General features: G+C 39.2%; 1 protein-coding gene across 1 annotated transcript; it reads left to right on the top strand.

Annotated features, from left to right (window-relative positions):
• Nucleotides 1–139: 139 nt before the first annotated feature.
• On the top strand, nucleotides 140–17,105 carry ZNF311 (zinc finger protein 311). Its single transcript, XM_060023407.2, has 6 exons — nucleotides 140–239; nucleotides 7,414–7,489; nucleotides 10,932–11,023; nucleotides 11,363–11,489; nucleotides 12,122–12,226; nucleotides 14,850–17,105. The coding sequence occupies exons 1-6, from the start codon at nucleotides 207–209 to the stop codon at nucleotides 16,424–16,426; spliced, it is 2,010 nt and encodes a 669-aa protein (XP_059879390.2). The 5' UTR covers nucleotides 140–206; the 3' UTR covers nucleotides 16,427–17,105.
• Nucleotides 17,106–20,499: the final 3,394 nt, after the last annotated feature.

Raw genomic sequence — 20,499 nt, 5'->3', positions numbered from 1 at the left:
TCCGCGGTCTCCATGGTAACGCGCGGCTCGCCCTTCTAGGACCCCCGGAGGACTCTTCTCTTTGGTCCAGCACTACAAACCCTGAGAAGCTGGACGGTTCCGGTCCCTGCTTGCTAGTTTGGACCTGTTGCCACATGGAGAACAGATGAGCTTGAATATGAAATTGATCTTCTTCAGCGTGTGAAGAGGGAAAACAACGACAGAAAATGGAAGCACGAGTTAATCAGAATTACGTGAACGTAAGCTCCACCACGCAGAGATCTTTAACTGTTTTGTTCATTCCTGTATCCCAAGCTCTTATAACAGTTGCTGAAGAAATTCTTGTTAAATGAATGAATTGAAACGATTCTGAAAAAATATTGCTGCAAAGCATCATTGACTAATATCAGTATTTGCCTCTGATCAGTAGCTTTATTTAAAAGAGAACTATGTGTCACATACATTTAAATATCTTATAATTTGGGGATTATGAAAACCCACAAGCATGCATTATAAGTAATGTATGCTGTATTTTCCAAAATATTATATTTCTAAAGTATTATATTTTTCTATAATATATTTTCAGTATGTTATATTTCAGTATAATGATTAGCAGTAGAAACTTGAAGTAATTAAGTTAATTACTTAAGTAATTAAGATAAGCACAAAAGATATATTTAAAAATTTGAGGAAGTGGCAAATACTTTTTAGATTATTCTTTCCTACACTAGAATATGAACTGGCTAGCATAAAATTATGGGACATAACCTTTTTAGAAGGGGAAACTCCAAGAAAATTATTTCAGAAAGACAGCCAATATAAACAAAATGAAATCCATAAACTCAAAGACAAAAAACAAATACTTGCTAAAGTTCTGAGTTGAACTGAAAAAATAATCAGAATAATGAACAAGACTGTTGGAAGGAAAATGAAAAATACATGTGACAGATAAGATGAATGAGCTAAGGATACATTTTTCATTAAGGATATATCTCAAAACCATGAAGTTGAGTATGTACAAAGTACCTAATAACCTCTATGAAGCATTCTTGCCAAAAATATTGAACCTAAATCAAATCAAGCCTTTCAAACTTAAATATGTACAGAGTGAAACTATTTGTATAAAATTAGGGAAACGTAAATTATACTATAAAATGTTTATGGCTACCCACATATGTACTAAAAATATATAAACATGCATCGGAATAATAACATCAATATCAAGATAGTAGTTAACCTGAGAAGGAAGAGGAGAGGAATTGGAGAGGAGTAGACAAGGGGATATAATTATATCTGTAATATTTATATCTTAAGATAGATGTTAAATGTTTTTTTTATTATTGTTTTGTATGCCTGAAATATTTGTTATTTTTTTTAAAAAGCCCCTGGAAATGAATTTGGTAATTTCAACAGACAGCAGAGGGGCCATAGAATTACTCAACACCAATCAGGCTTCTGTTTCTCCATCAAGGATCATGACCTTCAAATTGGGAATGGTAGGACAAACATTAATATGAGGAAATTAAATTTCAGGACATACAAGGAGATAGTAAAAGAGTAACTACTTGCCTTAAATGAGTGCAAGTCTTCGTACCCAGATAAAATTGCTTGAAGGATCCTGAATTTCAGGCAGATTAGCCACAGGGCCCCTGGAGGCCATTTTTAAGGAGTGTGACTCATGCCTAAGACTGGCAAATATCCAAATTTTCAAAAACTGAAAAAAGATGAACTGTGGAATTAGGCTGAAAAGCTTGACATGGATCCCTGGCAAAATTCCAGCATTAATTATTTTAGGAGATTATTTATGAGGTTTTATGAGATTGGGGTTAACCAAGAAAAATGTAAATAAATTATATCTCAATTGGACTAGATTATTAAAGTCATATACTAAGGATCTGCTGTGCAAGTAAAGTATCTTCAAATCAGCAAAGGTTATACCAAAGTCTCTCATAAATATACCCTGTGAGTATATGTGTACTGGACGCTAGTACTGTTAAGTAGATTGATATCAGGAAGAAAGACTACAGTCTGAAGAGTGGGTGACCATGCATAGCATCTTTCCTGCAGCCTCTTGCTCAGTGCCTTTGTGCAGTATTCACTGAATTCAGTTTCAGAATTAGGGACTTAGGGATCAGTCTAATCAAAACCCAATTTCCTTTAGAGGAGAAGAATACATTTGTATTAAATTGGAGGATTGAAGGAATTTTTTTTATATAATGATCATTATTTAGCAATTATTATGAGCCAGGCACTTTCATAAACCGTATATTGTACTTTCACTCTCACACTGAGCTGAGATTAAAGGATTTATTGTTACTGTTTTACAGATGCAGCAATTGAGATGCAAAGGAGTTAAATGACTTGACCAAAATATCAAGCTAGTGAGTGGCAGAGCCAGGAATCAGGTCTTCAGAACATAAGATTGATGAACTTTCCATAATACCATTTTATAACTAATGTGCCTAGTACTTTCTAACCTCTTTTGTTTTTGAATAAATAAAAGCCCTGATCAGGCTGGAGGGACTGCTTTTTATCAAAATAGCCCAAGTGTGAGATCCAAGACTCTGGAGTCATTAGTTTCTCTTCTAATCTTATCCTCCTTTGTAGTTTTAGACAAAATTTTAATCTCTTGGCCCTCAGGTTTCTCAAGTGTGAAATGAACAAATTGTACTTGGTCATCACTGCGGTATCTTTCAGACTTGCAGTTCTATTATTTTAATGATGAAATTTGATGCCAGGTGATGTGTTAAATGATTTCTGTATATTGTCTCATTTAATCCTCATAACAACTCCGAAAATTAGGTATTCACCCTGGACCTATTTTACAGTTGGGGAAACTGGGGCACGATGTATACCTTGCTTAGGTTCTTATGCACACAGGTACCAAGTGGTTTAGCCTGTATTCAATCCCATAATTAATTTTATTTCATTTTGATAAGCTTTAAAAGAAGTTATGACCAGTCACAAAGCTATGCAATTACTCTTCCCTATGAAAGGAACCAGGACTCCTTGGAGAAATGGCTGATTCCAGGTCTGGAGCAGGAAATATACAAAATGAGCCTGAAATATCTTGTGCTGCCAGAAGGCAAGAAAACCATTCAAAGACTCTTAGAGTTAGATGAAAAGGGCACAGGAAATAAAATAAAGGGACTCCCACTGGCCAAAGATGGAATCATTTGAACATCAAGAAGAAAAAGAAAAAAAAAAAGTGCAATTGATTAAGATTCCTTGAATGTTCTTTAAAAATCCATGAGTTAATGATGCTCAGAAAGAGGAAACAACAAAAAATATTAGTTACCAATTGCTGCATAACAAATTACCCCCAAATTTAGAATCAAATATTGAATATTTATTTTCTCACAGTCTCTACAGGTTAGGAATCTGAGAGCAGTTTAGGGGTTGGTTCTAGTTCTGTCTTAAGGTTGCCGCCAAGATGTTGACCCAGGCTGCAGTCAACTGAAGGCTTGACAGGGAGCTGACGGATCCACTTCTAGACTCACTCATATGGCTGTTGGCAGGAGGCTTTAGTTCCTAACCACCTGGGTCTCACTTTTCAACCTGGCAGCTGGCTTCCCCTAGAGTGAGTGATCTGAGAGAAAGGGAAAAAAAGAGAGACCAAGATAGAAGCCACAGTTTCTTTTTCTTCTTCTTTTTTTTTTATTGGGGTACAGTTGCTTTACAATGTTGTGTGTGTTTCTGCTGTATCAGCTGTGTATATACATATATCCCCTCTTTTTTGGATTTCCTTCCCATTTAGGTCACCACAGAGCATTGAGTAGAGTTCCCTGTGCTGTACAGTAGGTTGTCATTAGTTATCTAGTTTATACATAGTATCAATAGTGTAGATATGTCAATCCCAATCTCCCAATTCATCCCACCCCTCCTTTCCCCCCTTGATGTCCATACGTCTGTGTCTCTATTTCTGCTTTGCACATAGGTTCATCTGTACCATTTTTCTAGATTCCACATATATGCATTAATATACGATATCTGTTTTTCTGACTTACTTCACTCTGTATGACAGTCTCTAGTTCCATCCACGTCTCTGCAAATGGCACAATTTCGTTCTTTTTTATGGTTGAGTAATATTCCATCGTATATATGTACCACATCTTCTTTATGCACTCTTCTGTTGATGGACATTTGGGTTGCTTCCATGCCCTGGCTATTGTAAACAGTGCTTCAGTGAACACTGGGGTGCCACAGTTTCTTTTATTACCTAATATTAGAAGTAACATAACATCATTTCTGCCATACTCAATTGGTCACACAAACCAACACTGGTAAAATGTAGGAAGGAGATACACAAGAGTATGAATACTCGAAGACAGTGCTCATTGATGGCCATTTTGAAGAATGGCTAATGTGTCAGTGGCCTTGGCACCTAGGGCACAACTTTTTACCCTGAAAATTAGCAATTAAATAGAAAAGTAAACATTTATTTTGTCTTTCCTGTTTAAACTTACATTTCAGGATAACCAAATAACCCTGAATTGATAGGTTAATGAGATAAAATCCTTGTTTAAAAAGAAATTCCGGGCTTCCCTGGTGGCGCAGTGGTTGAGAGTCCACCTGCCGATGCCGGGCGTGCCCCGGTCCGGGAAGATCCCACATGCCGCGGAGCGGCTGGGCCCGTGAGCCATGGCCACTGAGCCTGCGCGTCCGGAGCCTGTGCTCCGCAAAGGGAGAGGCCACAACAGTGAGAGGCCCGCGTACCGCAAAAAAAAATAAATAAAACAAAAAAAAAAGAAATTCCAACTCATAAATGTGAAAAAAATATTGAATTAGAAAATCCCAGTTCTGCAATAAAATGGTTGATTCAGGCAAAGATCATCAGTGGATGAAACCACCAGATAAAAGGTTGATGAGGAGCTTTACATGGAGGGATCCAACTAGCAAGTGCTGATTCATTGATCAATCTTAGCATCACAAAGAGTGAAATAATGACATTATATGCCTCCTGATATAAAGCAAAAAGAAGTACGTAGCACCACGTAAGAATGCTTACCCATAAAGGTAAACCAAACTCTAAACCTTTAGAGCTAACATCTAGTTAACAAATACAAGGCTAGAGAAACAAATTAAATGAGGATGCAAACAGAGAAAGCCAGCATGTGGAACATTCAGGACAATTGACCCAATTTACTCAATGCGGGGAAAAGTGAAAGATGGAGGAGCTATTCTAGATCTAAATTTAAAGAGGATTAAGAGAAATAACCAAATAAAGTATGTAGACTTTAGATCTTGATTCAAAAACCCAGCGTATTTTATATATTTGGGAGATTTTAATATGGACTCAGTATTAGATGGTACCCAGGAATTATTTTAATTTTGTTAGGTGGGATAATGACATTGTGGTTCTGTTTTAAGAGATGCATTCTGAAGAACAGGAAATAACACGTTCGGAGTCTGCGGAGGCTTTCTAGGGAAATTCCTCGACCAGCGAGTTGAGGTTTCCTAGAAAGTCACCGGAAATGATTATTGAAGGACTAGGAAGTGGAGCTAGGACAGGTTTCTCTATTTTCTCATTTTTAGAGGAGAATGTCGGCAGGAAGGTCTGTGTCTTCAGCCAGCGTGGGACGGGACTTTAGCCGAGGGGCTCCCAGGCTGCCACTGGTGTCTCCGAACCCGCCGAGGTGCGGCTGGGCGGACCCTGGCACCACCACCTGGTTCACTTAAATACACCCCTTCCCTGGGGCCCGGGACGGCTGGCAGGGACGGGGCGGGGCTTTGGAGCCCGGTCCGCCGGGAGCTGGGGACCGCCGCGGGTTCCTGCCAAACAAGGGCCTTTTCCTCCTGCATTCCTAACTCCCTCCCGCTCTTCTTGGCTCTCAGCAGCCTCTTACCCTTTTTTTTTTTTTTTCATTTATTTTCCTCCCCAGCATCCACTCGTACATTCATTCATTCAGCCAATTTCTAGCTGAGCGCCTACTGGTGCAGGCACTGTTTTAGAAGTTGGGAATACAGCAGTGAACAAAATAGACAAAAATCCCTGCCCTCAAAAGCCTGGGAGCCTACATTTTAGTGAAGGGGAGATCTACAATAAACAATAGAAAGAATATAAGTTAACTTATGCACCATGTTGGAAAGTGATAAAGTGCTATATAGGAAGGTAAGGCATGTCAGGATTTGAAGGAGGGGGTAGGCTGTAATTTTAAATAGGGAACCTAGAGTAGGTTTCCTTGGGAGGATTATGTACAAGAAAACAGTTGAAGGAAGCAAGATTATTCATCGTGAGGGTAGCTTGAGGTGGAGGGGACAGCCAGTACAAAGGCCCTAAAATGGAAATGTGCCTAAAAAGGAAGAGAAAGGTCTGTGTGACTGAAGAGGGTTGAATGAGGGGAAGAATAGTAGGAGAGGTAATAGCACACCCTATAGACTTGTATGCCATTGTAAGGACTTAAGCTTTTATTTTGAATGAACAAGAGAGATTCAAAAGGCACATTCTTTAGGGCCTTTTATGTTACTCTTTATTTTGAGTAAGATGGACCCATTGAGGGGTTTTAAGCAGAGAGATGAAATAATCCAGCTTAAGTTTTAAATGGCCTACTCTGTTGTATTGAGGATAGAAGCAGGAGACCAGCTGGACGGCTAACGTAATACTGCAGGGCAATGCAGACAATGGTGGCTTGGGACAAGATAGTGGCAGTGGAGGTTGTATTCTGGATATATTATCATTTTTGGTTTATCTTCCCCTGCTCCCTCATCTCCCATAGATACCTCAGATTCTCAGTGATTCCTTCTTTTTGCTTTGGTCACATTCCTCTCTTTTCTCCTCCCTTCATCGAATATGCAGGAAAATAAGGTATGGGATTACCACTAGCTTAGTACTGCTGATGAACCCCAAATCCAGGGCAGTATTTGACACATCAAGCCAAAAAGCAGCTGCCCTGTGGGTCAGGAGAGGCCCTTTGGCTGGCACCACCAAGGCTTAAATCCCTGAAAGGAGGCTGGTATCCACTGGAGCCACTTCAAACTGGTCCAGGCAAAGCCACGATTGACTTTGGGAGCTGGATCCAACCAGCAGAGAAGAAACCGGGACAGTGTTAGAAGACTGGAAAAGAAAGCTGGATAAAAAGATGCAGCAGGTAAAAAGAGGAGTGTCTGCAGTATATCACAAAGAGGAAGAACTGAGCCCAAGAAAGGAGGAAAGCAGTGGGAGTGTGGTGGGCCTGGATTGACCTTGTGGAAGTGTTCTCCTTCAAAATACTTTTTTTCCTGGATGGCCTGGTGATCATTTTACATTATAGAACAATTGGATGCCATTTCTGTTTTTCATAAGGTATATCAGGGACTGAGTCCCTGATTTTCTCACCCCTCTTGGTAGTTCTGGGAGTTGATTTCCATGAACAGAACTTCATAGTTGGTTGCAGCTTCCCCTACATTTTCCATCCCTCCATAACCTCTCCAAATGTATTCTTTTCCTTGCAATAGGTGGTGGTATCAGATGAGACTCCAGGACCATCAAACCAGCTCTGTATCCGTGATACCAAGCTCCTGCAGGAAAGAGGTAATGCACACAGGGTATTGTGACAGGAGTTATGGCAGCTGAAAATGGGGCAGGGACACAGACTAAGTGGGAGATGCTTCCTGGGACCTGGAAATATGCTCATTATTGAGTATTTATAGGAAATCTGTTATTTCTATACTAGGCTTGGCTCGGTATTGAGAGGAACTAAATTATTAGGTTTCTACCCTCATCTTAAACCAAATTTGGAAAAAAATAAAGATTCATAAAAAAAGATTCTTCAAAGCAATTTATGAAAGATATTGAATGTATTCATTCACTTATTATATGTACAACTTTATGTATGATAAGTAGCTTACATATGTGTACATGAATATTTGCACATATAAAACTTGTGGTATAATACAGTAACTCCTCCCAACCACAATTTTACCAACATGTAAAATTTGAGTGTAGGTAATTTTATTTCTGTACCTGTGTTAACCCTGAGATTTTTAAATTAAGTATAGGTATACCTGAGAAATAGAAGATAAAGCCATGGCAAAAGAAGGAGAAAAGGTATTGTCATGAAGCTTTGAGAAGAATAAAGGAAGATGGGGAAATGTGGGGCTGGGCTTTAAAAATGCTCTTTGTTGGCATATATGAAGAGAAAAGTGGATAAGATTTGTATAGAAGTGGCTGATGGTATTTAACAATTCTGGAGTCATAAAATTAGACTCTGAAAGGCACAGACTTTTAGAGGACTAGGCCCCTGGACACCCCAAAAATAGGCTTTTAGTATGTATTACCTGCAAAGAAAAAATACGTAAAATGAATTTCTAAGCATATTATTGGAACTTCCAGAAGAGAAATGTTGAAATTTCCACTGTATAGGTAATCATAAATGAAAATTAATAATATAGGACATATTTATCACAAATTTAGGAGAGGTAGAAAATAATGAATATTGCTTAACTTCGTTGTTCATTTTATTTCATTTTTTAAAATATATATAATTTTATGGTTCACATCTGACCTGAGTATCCAAGTCCTCTTTTTCTCAAAAGATCTTGAATTCTCTTCCTATAGGTGATTTTCAGGGCCATAAAGTTTACAGTTACTTAACATAAAATGTAAATGAGTTAATCTCGCCCTGGATAATATCTATACACTGCTTTAACAAATAGTTTTGTTATGGGCTGAATGTTTGTGTCCCCTCAAAATTCGTATGTTGAAGCTCTAACCCAGCCCGCAATGTGATGATATTTAGAGGTGAGGCCTTTGAGAAGTAATCATGTTTAGATGAAGTCATAAGGGTGGGGACCCAGTGATGAGATAGTGTCCTCAGAAATGGAAGAGACCAGAGCTTTCACTCTCTCCCACATGTGAATTCCTGCTAGGGAATTCCCCCAAGTTCATTTTTAACTTGAGGGCAGAAACTGACCTTTCAAATTCTGAGGCTAAAAAATAAAGTTTAAGAATCACTACAGTGGGGGGAATTCCCTGGCTGTCCAGTGGTTAGAACTTTTGCTGCCGTGGCCAGGTTTGCCTGGGGAACTAGGATCCCACAAGCCTCAGCGAGGCTAGGAAAAAAAAAATCACTGAAGTGGTTACCAGGGGCTCGGGAGAGGGAAAAATAAGGAGTTGTTGTTTAATGGGTATAGAGTTTCAGTTTCGCAAGATGAAAAAGTTCTGGAGATCTATTATGCAACATTGTGAATATTTTTAACACTATTGAGCTGTACACTTAAAAATGGTTAAAATGGTAAATTTCATATTATATGTTTTTTACCACAATTAAAAACAGTTTTTAATGTGATGAACACTTAGGGGAAAAAAAGCCATGACAAGGTAACAAAACTTTCCTAATTTATGAAGAAGGTATGGTAAAAATCCAATTGGATGTATATGGAGGAGAGTTTGGGTTAGGGTGTGCTTTGTCAAAAATTTAAGACTTATACATTTTACTGTATGTAAATTTTACTTCAGAAGCAGGAATGTAAACAAATATTGAACTCTAGTTAATGATATGTATCATAAAGTGTTAGGGGTGAAGTATGCTGATGTCTTCAACTTACTTTGAAATGCAACAAAATATAAAATGAATTTATGGACAGAGACACGGATAGTTAGATGGACAGATATGTGATAAAGCAAATATTGCAAAATGTTAATTGTAGAATGTAAGTGGTGAGTATATGGATGTTTCCTCTACAATTCTTTCAACTTTTCTGTATATTTGAAAATGTTCATTATAAAATGTTGATTGAAAAAAACCCAATTAGGAGGTTTAAGTTTATTGATGTTATAAGGAAAAGAACTGTTATGGAACATTTGAGAGCAAAACATGTATCTGCTGTGAGCTCTGTGCCTTCCAGGTGGTTTGGGAACTTTTTGAGACAAAGAGTTATAAAGTAACAGGCTTTCAGAGGAGATAGTGAGAAAACTGTGTGGAACCCACAATGATTGAACACAGGCCTGTTCTTGATCAAAAGCTAAGGGTGGCCTAGACCAAAGAAAAGTCTTCTTGGCCTATTTCTGTGGAAAGAAGCCAGTTTACTCCTAAATTGAGGTTTTGGTAAAATTGAAATGATAGTTTTGGGGTCCTGAGGCCAAAGGGTTATCCTAGAGACTTACCAGTAGATGATTTCAGACCAGAAAGGAATGGTCTTGGACTTGGGAATATGTTGATGACTATCAAAAAAGATAAACCACCATAAACGCTGAAGCTACAGAGAGGCTGAGCTGGATTGCAAGGAATAAAACAGGGCCCCATTAATCAGTAATGTGAAACTGTACTTCTTGCCCAATCCATATGAATTATACCTAGTCACGTGTACACTCTGAGAAAGTTTCTTTTGCATTTTAAAAGCTGTGTGTGCTCTGCTATGCTGGGAGGGCAGTTGGGGGGAAGCGGAATCACTTAATACTAGGGAATTAACAGGAAAGAGACTCAGAATCAAAGGGGGTAAGTGATTTTCTCTAAGAAGAACAAGGGAAAAATTTTTTCTAGTAAACTAACTTGAGTTTGACCAGCTATTAAGTTACCTAAAGAAAAAAGCTTTGGGCCTATCCCTGGATATTTCTGATCCATTCCTCTCCTTCATTCGTTTCCCTCCACCTCCACCCCAAGTCGTTTTGGACAAAATGACTTCAACGTTCTAATATAGGAAGCCAGGTTATCGTATAAGCTGGGAGTCAGTGATATGGGCCATTTGGGGAGGGTGTAAGGTATTCTAGGATGAAGAGAGACCAGAGAAAAAGGTGTAGTAGGTGAGAGAGAAGAAGAACGCACTTACAGTCGGCTTGGCTGCTGGCCAGGGCCTGATACCCCAAACTGGAAACTGAGACTAGAGGAATAATGGAGAAGGAGGATACTGTAATGCAGTAGACTTAATCCCTAGGTTAGAGCTTCGGAAACTTCTACATTTGGGGAGGAGAGGATGAAAGCAGAAGGTTTCAACACTGTGCTGAATTGACTCTTGGCTTATTTCTCTTCTCTCAGCTCTGCCATCTCCTCATTGTCCTGCCTTTGCCGAAGATGGAAGCCAAGGAAGCCTGCCAGGAGCAAAAATCATACTGATGAGCCAGTCTCAAGTGAGCTAAGACCCCTTCCTTCCCTCCTGGAAATATATCACTGCCTCCTAAATGTGGCCTTATTTTCACTGCCTTCCGTGGCTATGCACCTCCCAAGTCCACGTGCTCCCTCTCATAAGGGATACTTTGTTGGGTGACAAACCATTTGTGGATTGTTTCCTCTTTCGTTATTTTTTGCTATTGAAAGCTGATGCTACCTTTCACCTCATCCCCAAATATACACGAAACAGTAACAGCCTTTCACTTCTGTAAACCTCCCTACAAATTCCTTTCTTCTGCCTCTGTTTCCTGAGGGAACTATGGAGTTTTCTCCAGGACAGCAGGGACATATTGTTTCAGGAGGCAGTGACATTTGAGGATGTAGCTGTGAATTTCAGTAATGAGGAGTGGCAGTGTCTGACCCATGCTCAAAGGCACCTCTATAAAGATGTGATGTTGGAAAATTATGGAAACGTGGTATCACTTGGTAAGGACTTTCCCTGTACTTGGCTTAGTACTTTCTCCCTTCCTTTTTCTTTTAATTGCTTTATTTATTGATGTGTATGGGGTCTCATATTGAAAATCAGAGCTCTCATTCCATATCATCACTATCTTCCCCCAAATTAGTTTTGAGTTGCCCCTGTTACATAGCAAGATAATTTTCTGGCTAACCTAGTTGTTTTCTGATTCTTTGCAATGAAACTCTCCCTGGGTGAAAAGGAGACACTTAACGTCTGTTCTCCCTGGATTCTCGCCTCCTCAGTCCTCTCATTTTCCATTAAGTGCTCTGTATTCAGCTCTTAGTCATGAGCTCCTTCCTAGCGACTGAAAACAGATTAACCTCCCTCTACAGACTCCCATCCTCCTAAAAAGAACAGGGAAAATACAACCAACTGACTATTTCCCAGAATCTCCTTCTTTGCCCTTCTGAGTATTGACTTTTCTGAGAAATTTCCTAGACCTGTTCATTTACATGTTACCAGACCCCTGAATAAACCCTTTTCTCTACCCAAATGGACATTTCTTTCCTGTTTCCATGTGCAAACAGCGGGGTCAAGGTAAGCGTTAGCACAGTTCTCTGTTGCTCTACACACTGTCTTCTTCCTTCTCTACAACCAGGATTTCCATTTCCCAAACCTCCTTTGATCTCCCATCTGGAGCAAGAGGCAGAGCTCTGTGTTCAGGATGGACAGGACAGGGAGTTCCTGAGCTGCCCCCACCCAGGTGAGTGCCAGAGAAGCTGTCAGTCCCCTTTTGTGTTCCGTGTGACAGAATGGTTATAGAATGTTCTTAGTGGTGGGTCATCCATCCTGAAGGGCCCAGAAGGAAATCTATTTAGGAAATCTTAAGTCAGAGAAGACAAACTGTTTGGATAATTATTCTGTCATTATCCAATTGGCTGTTTGCAACCTATCTAATACAGGCTTTTTGCAATTTAGTCCTCCAAAAAGGCTCAGACAATTCATCTCCCCTCTGTGTATCATTTACTCCAGTGCTCAGAGAGCATTGCCTTTCTGCCTCCAGTTGTTTTCTTTTTTCTTTTTAGGAACTTCCCCCATTTGGAGACCTGAGACTTTGACCCTTGCCTTTTCTATTCTCTCTTATTGTGAAGTTAGTTAGTTTCTCTCATGGCTTCAGCTCTTAGCTCTGATGCAGATGCCTGCCACATTGATAATGCTAACCTTTACCTCTTTCCTGGGCAGCAGTCTCATGTTTCTAACTCCTGGTTTTTATTTGAATATCCATTGTCATCTGGAAAGCAACCTATCTAAAGTCAAATTCATCTCTCCCTCCAAGGCTGTCTCTTCATTAAGCTCTCCCTAGTTCTATATCTGGTTCTACCTCTTTCTTACTTTGTCTTTCCATTCCCTGAACCTCTTATCTAGTCAGTCATGAAATATTACCAGCTCTTCATTCAAGCTATTTTCTGTATTTGTCATTCAAAAAAAAACTTGTCCTTTGTTTCTAGGCCAACTCCAGCTGCTGTGTCCACAATGCCTACTCTTCCTTCCTCCCTTCTTTCCATCTAAAAAACATTTATTGAGTAACTATCATATGCCAGGTACATATGAGCAACTATCATATGCAGTCAGATAAGATATAGGCGAGCCCTGACTTACGGAAGCTTATTTTCTAGTGGGGAAGGCAGGTAAGTAAATAATTATATAGGACAGTATGGTGGGAGTTCTTGGGATATGTAGATAGGGATATGTACCTGGTATATACAAACATAGAGGAGAAGCACCTAAATCTGACCTGGGGACCAGAAGACTGCAGAAGGAATGACAACTGAATTAAGTTATGTAGGATAAGTGAAGTCATTTAGTTGAAAGAGGGGCAGAGGGGAATAACAAGTAGGAAAGTATTGAGGAGTAAAAGAATGTGAACTGTGAATAGTTCAGTGTGACCAGGGCCAAGGACTTGGAGTAGCCAGTGGGAAAAGTACAGGAGCAGTAGACAGGGGCAAGATCATAATTGAATGAGCTTTTGATAAACTGCAGACCTTTAACTTTATTCTTATAATAACAGCTAAGATTGATTAAGTACTTATTTTGGTGTTGGAAGTGCTTTGCATACATTGACTCATTTAATTATTGTGGATAGTCTAGATCCCATTTTATAGATATAGCAACTGAGAGAAGTTACAACATCCTCCCAAGTTTGCACAGGTATTAGGTGTCAGAACTAAGATTTGAACCCAGACAGTGAGCTGGGGCTCTTGACTTTACACTTTACTTCCTTTCTGTCTGGTTAACTATGGAGTGCCATTGAAGTGTTTAAAGCTAAGGAGTGATGTGATTAGATTTGACTTTTAGAAGGAATAATCTAGAAGCGATGTAGAGGTTGGATTAGAGGGGAGGCAGACTGAAGGACATTTGAGGGTTATTAAAGTTAGCTGGTGAGAATGCACTGGCAGTAGAAGTAAAGGAGACGGGATAGAGTTAAGAGATAATAAGAAATTGATTTGGACTCTGGTTACCAACTGTAAAAAGTAACTCCAGCTAGCTTAACCAAAAGAAAAATAATTTATTATTCAGGGTGTGTCAGGGAACTTAAGGGCAGGTATACATGAGGCTCAAGAAGGGATTGGAATGCCATCAGGCCCCACTCTCCAGCTGTCTTCTCTGCTACGCTGTGGGTCTGCTTCATTCTCCTTTCTTAGCAGATGGATCTTCTCTGCTTCTCAGTCCCGATGGCAGAGCATTCCCTCCCCTACACGACATACCATCCCACCACCACTGGTTCTCAAATTTAAGTGCTAAAGCTCTAGCTCTCTTCAGAGCCTGGCCTTACCTGCTTTCACATCATGATTCCAAAGTTCATGAAGAGAGAATCTGTCCTGGTTTGGGTCAGGTCTTGCCCAGATCTAATCTGCCCTACCCAGATGGGTGGAGTTACACCACAGAAATATGGCTCTCCAGGGCCCACTCTCAGAAGCAAAGCAGACAGACCCCTAAAAAGGAGGCTGCGCTGGCACTTGAGCCCCTGCTTTGCAGCTCCCATCACAGGTTAACATTTATACAATGTTAGTGAGTACATATGAGAAGTTGAAGATGATTTCCGGTTTCCTATCTTAGGTGACTAGGTGTATGAAGTTGTCATTCACTAAACTAAGAGATTCTAGAGCATGAGTAGATTTGGAAGGATTTTTGTGAAGTTTACTCAGTTTTAAATATCCTAGTACTTTACAATAGTTCAGCCTATTTTGACCTTGCCATAATGTTAGTGATTTTTCAAGCATGGGAAAGTCAGTTACTCTTCCAACAGCTTAGCCATTGCTTCACCTCTGCCAGCCCACTTATTTCCTTTCCTCTGAACATCTGACATTTTAATTTTCTTGTTTAAGTATCAGCAGCCAAGACACGGCCTGAGAATGAGAAGGCAAGTTCAGAACAGGCAGTTTTTGAAAATGGAGAAGTCTGCTGGGTGAAATTTAAAAGTCTCCTAAAAGTTGTTTCCCAGGATCCAGAGGTTGGAGAAGTTTGTGTACAAGATGTCAAATTAGAGAATCAATGGGAAATACCTATGAGGGAGAAACTGAGAGAAGAGAAAGAACGCTGTGAGAAAGTGACCTTCAAGAAAGGAAAGAACCAGAAGGTACTTAGAAAAAACTCAAAATGTATTCCATATAGGGTTCTTACAGAAAAGAAACTCCATGAATGTGCCAGGTGTGACAAAAACTTCATCTGGCATTCTGACCTAATTCTCCATGAGCGAATTCACTCTTGCCAGAAACCCTATGTGTGTAATGAGTGTGGGAAAGCATTCAGGACGAAAAATCAGCTTTCTATGCACCAGATAATCCACACAGGGGAGAAACCCTTTAACTGTAGCCAGTGTGGGAAGGCCTTCAACAGTAGATCAGCTCTTTGCCGACATAAAAAAATGCACAGTGGGGAGAAGCCTCACCAGTGCAGCGACTGTGGGAAGGCCTTCAAGACCAGGAACCATCTCAGGATGCATCAGATCATCCACACTGGGGAGAAGCCTTATGAGTGCAGTGGCTGTGGGAAGGCCTTTCAGTTTAAGCATTCCCTTATCATCCATGGCAGAAGCCACACTGGGGAGAAACCCTATGAGTGTGAGGAGTGCGGGAAGGCCTTCAGCGGGAGTTCAGACCTCATCAAACACACAAGAATCCACACTGGGGAGCGACCTTATGAGTGCAGTAAGTGTGGGAGGGCCTTCAGCCGAAGCTCAGACCTAAGCAAACACACAAGAATCCACACTCAGGAGAAACACTGTGGGTGCCCTCAGTGTGGAAAAGCCTTCAGCAGCAAGGCAGAGCTCACCAAACATAGAAGAATCCACACTGAAGAGAAGCCTTACAAGTGTAAGGAGTGTGGGAAAGCCTTTCGTCATAACTGTAAACGCAGGGCTCATGAACGAGAACACACTGGGGAGAAGCCCTATCGATGTGGGGATTGTGGGAAAACTTTTCAGGATCGGCACTGCCTTACCATCCATCAAAGAATCCACACTGGAGAGAAACCGTATAAATGTTCAGAGTGTGGTAGAGCTTTCAGTGGGAAATCAAACTTGACCAATCATCAAAGAATCCACACTGGAGAGAAGCCTTACAGATGTGAGGTGTGTGGAAAGGCCTTTCATCATAGTTCAGTCCTGAGGCAGCACAGAAGAATCCACACTGGTGAGAAGCCATATACCTGCAGTGAGTGTGGCACGTCTTTCCGTCAGAGCTCAGCTCTGATTGGACACAAGCGAGTTCATACTGGGGAGAAACCTTATGAATGTGAGGAGTGTGGAAAAGCTTTCAGAGTGAGCTCAAATCTTACTGGACATAAGAAAAGAAAACATAGAGTGTGGGGAACCCACAAACTTGATGAGAATGGGAAATCCCTCTCTCCGGTAACCTGTTCTCAGACTTTTTCATTCATCAATATTTTGACAACCAACACTTGAGGGTAGTGATTCTGGTGTTTACACTTTCTCATTTCTCCTTCTACTTCTTACACTGGTCCCTCTTGTCTCCTGTATTGGTTCTTCCTGGTTCCCTGACCCCCTAATTGTGAGACCCCACCAAGCCTTTGTCCTTGACCTTCCTATTCAGTGTCTCTTCAGTGAGCACATTCACTTCCAAGGCTTTGTCTGTCAATAATAGTACTGTAATATTAAATACTAGTGCTTGACACATGCCAGGCATTATTCTTTACAATTTTTAATCATTTAATCCATACAACATCCCTATGGGATGAGGAAATTGAGGCATAAAAAGATGAAGAAACCTGCTGTGGATCACTTAACTAGTAAATTCTGAACAAATGCCCACTGAATGCTTAGACTTACCTGAGCAATTTCCATTATCCTGCACCACATCTCTCGGATATGAAGCTATACCTCAGTTCAGCACAGAACATTTTTTTAATTGATAAACATTGATCATCTTTAGCAAGTTTTGCTTTAACTTAAAGCCTGAATGGTACTTCTCCTTAACGGATCAGAATTGCTGAGATTCAGTGGGGGAACGGAGGCAGGGCAAGGGCAGATTTTAAAATTACAGATAAGCAGAAGTCAGGTATACACTGCCGAAGCAGCAGTGTACGTATGGAAAAAGCATGAAGCCTGACCCACTTTGTTATAAATACACTAAAAGGTCTTCAAGATGTTGATTTCTTAAATATTTGCTGTATCTGTTTGCATGATATATGAAATGCTCTTTCAAATAGATTAGTAAATTTATATCTATCTTTTCAAGTCTTTCAGTGTCTAACATCTATCCTTTCTCTTGCAAATGTTACAGGTCCTTACTTCAGACAGAATTAAATTAAATACCCACATGCAATAAGGCTGTTAAAATAGAAGTTGAAAATCCTAGAAGAGGATGCAAATGTGTGTCAACTTAATTAACATAATGACCATAATTGCGAATTAAATTTAGTTCAAAGTTCCCTGACTGGTAAAGAGATGAGCAATGGGTTCCCCAGCATTTGTCAAAAGTGTTTTACAAGCTAATGTTTTTAAAAAATAATAAGTTTGAGAAATGCTGGCTAGGTGGGGGTATTTATTCCCTTAAAGACTTCTCAGGGTTTATACTATGCTAATGTCCTGTCTGAGTCTTAAACAAAGGAACTGTAAGAAGCATTGCTTTCCCAAAGTGATGGACGAAAGAATTCTGTTTGGAGGAGCACCTTCATGGACTCTTGTTTCACAGAAAACATCTTGGGAAATGGTTACACATTATCTAATATGGACAAGGAGTCCAAGATACACAATTTTCTAGTAACAAATTCCAAAGGGAATTACATGACTTATTATACAAAAGACAGATTAAACATTGTTTCTTATGTTCAGTTTCTACAGGAAATTAGAGCACGTCCTTTATATGGCCATTTCTTATATATATTTTTGAAGAAAACCAAGATGAAAACATTTAGGATATAACTCTAAAATTGTCTCTGTGGAGGATGACACTCTGTATATGTGGCTTTTGGATGATATAATGTGACTTAAGGGCAGAGTTTAGGATATGTCTGGAGAATTGGCAGTGCTTTTCCAATCTTTTTTGACTGCAAGGACCCCTTATTTGATGATCAATAAATTTTACCGACACTCTCTCCCCCATGCATACACACACTACAGGTAGTTTTACTTTAATGCTCGATGGCAAAATGTTGTCATGTTCTCCTAGAAAATCTGAGGTTTTGTTAATTACAACAGCATGTATATGCTTTTGGAAAATGTATACACATGTTCAGGATGTTTTTTTACCCACAGGCCATGAGGTTCATTTGGATTTTGGACTCAAAGTCCTTAGCCCATCATGAGAACCCTCCAGTGCATCCTTTCAAGTCACTTCTTCAGTCAGTCTTTTAACAGAATCTGGCAAGATTTCAATTCCAGTTTAAATTCTGGACAGTCCTGGAGTGTTGATGTTTTGTGTTATTGATCAGGGAGTCATGTTCTTCAGACACCAGTTAACTGGAAGGGGTGGCAAGCCTGACATTCCTCTGTGAAAGTTGAGAAGCCTCTGTACTGAGCCCAAATAGAAGACTTTTAGACTTCATCCTCACCAGTCCATCTTCAACATGACCATTGTCTCCCTAAAATATTCCTATGATCTTGACACCTGCTTTTTAAAAAAATTTTATTTATTTTTATTGAAGTATAGCTGATTTACAATATTTTGGTTGTTTTAGGTGTACAGCTGCTTTTAAAACTCCCAACTGACTCTCAGTCCTGCAGTAAGAAATCCCAAATTACTATCTTGAACTCCAGGAATCTTTTGATACTTCCTGGACACTTAAAATGAACATCATGAAAAAAAACATTGAAGGAGTTTCAGATATTTTACCTGTGGAAAAAATCATTTAGAAGGGATCCTAAGGTGGAATAGACTCTGCTATACAGTTGTAAGTTTGGTAGACAGGCATAATGTAGAAGGAATTCAAAGATCAGATGCATAGTTGAATAATCAAACATGTTAGTGTTTCTTGAAACCCTAAGATTCTTGTAGTTATAATTGTGAAGTTACTAAAACAAGAGTTGTTGATTTAGTTATTTCTTAGAAAAATCACCAGATAAAACTCACTTTTTTAAGCCTAATTAATTCTAAATGGAAAGACAGAAAAATTTCACCATGAACATTGATACCATGAGATTGTTTTCACTTTACCTGTACAGAAGAAGTAAAGAATGCCCATTTCACTCAGTTTTTAAAAGGGTGATAAAATACAGATTTCAGAATTAGAACCACAAATGTACAGAAGTGTCTTTCTTAGCTCCTACCTATGGACTGTAGTTCTATGCCCTGGGATAATTGCAGAGTAAGATTAACCGATTGCTCACAAGGTAGTCCTTCAACAATTTCAAGACAAAAGCTTCTCTTTCCACTAGGTAAAATATCTGAAATTTCTTCATTGCCTTTTCACAATGTTCATTCTAAATGTTCAGGAAATATCATAAGATTCCTGGAGTTCAATTTAGGGTTTCTTACTATGGGATTGAGAGTTAATGGAGAGTTTTTAAAGCTGGTGTCAGGATCATAGCAATAGGAAGACAATGATCATATTGAAGATGGGTTGGTGAGGGTGGAGTCTAGACATCTTGGCCTTTGTTCCATTGGTCTATTGTCTAGCCCTACACCAATGCAAAACTGCTTAATTACTATAGCTTTAAAGTATCTTGACATCTGTAGGGTAAGTCCTACTGCTTTGTTATTATTTTTCAAGACTGACTTGGCTATTTTTGTCTAAGACTATACTTCTTCATGGATTGGAAGACTCAGTGTTATAAAGATGTCAGTTCTCCCCAAAATTGATCTATACATTCATTGCAACCTAAGTAAAAATCCCAAGGGTGGGTTTTTATGGTAATTGACAAATTGATTCTAAAATTTATGTTGAAATGCAATATAATTCTTGGCCAAGGCGGGAAGCGTGGGGGAAAGGGATAGTTAGGGAGTTTGGGATTGACATGTACACACTGCTATATTTAAAATGGATAACCAACAAGGACCTACTGTGTAGCACAGGGAACTCTGCTCATTATTATGTAACAACCTAAATGGAAAAATGTATAACTGAATCACTTTGCTGTACACCAGAAACCACCACAAGATTGTTAATCAACTATGCTCCAATATAAAATAAAAAGTTTAATTAAAAAATATATGTAATTCTTGGCCAAGAATAGCCAAGACTGTAAAAGGTAAAATTTTGTCTTTTACAAGTAAGTTTTGGAAAATATTTGTATGCCCTCAGGTCAAGAAAATATTTCTCAAACAAGACACCAAAAAAAGGTTAATTTTAAGGAAAGTAATTTAATTTTCTGATAAATTCAACTAGATTAAAATGAAGAATTATTTTTTCAAAATCACCATAAGGAAAGTGAAAATACAATTGTCTCATGAAATGAAAAAGATACTTGGAACAAATATACTTGGCAAATTATTATCTAAAATATTTTATGTTGAATCCCATGAATTGCCAAAGAGGTTGAATAGTGGCAATTTAACATGTTTCAACTTAATATAAACA

This window comes from Delphinus delphis, chromosome 10, assembly GCF_949987515.2.
Source record: "Delphinus delphis chromosome 10, mDelDel1.2, whole genome shotgun sequence".
In the NCBI taxonomy this organism is placed as follows: domain Eukaryota; kingdom Metazoa; phylum Chordata; class Mammalia; order Artiodactyla; family Delphinidae; genus Delphinus; species Delphinus delphis.
Note: the sequence above shows the minus strand (reverse complement) of the source record. Positions and strands in the feature narration are given on the sequence as shown.

Coding starts and splice junctions, on each gene's coding strand:
- ZNF311 (XM_060023407.2), top strand. CDS start 207: ATGGAAGCACGAGTTAATCAGAATTACGTGAAC. Junction 240..7,413: donor TTAATCAGAATTACGTGAAC/GTAAGCTCCACC, acceptor TCCTTGCAATAG/GTGGTGGTATCAGATGAGAC. Junction 11,024..11,362: donor TACTGATGAGCCAGTCTCAA/GTGAGCTAAGAC, acceptor ATATTGTTTCAG/GAGGCAGTGACATTTGAGGA.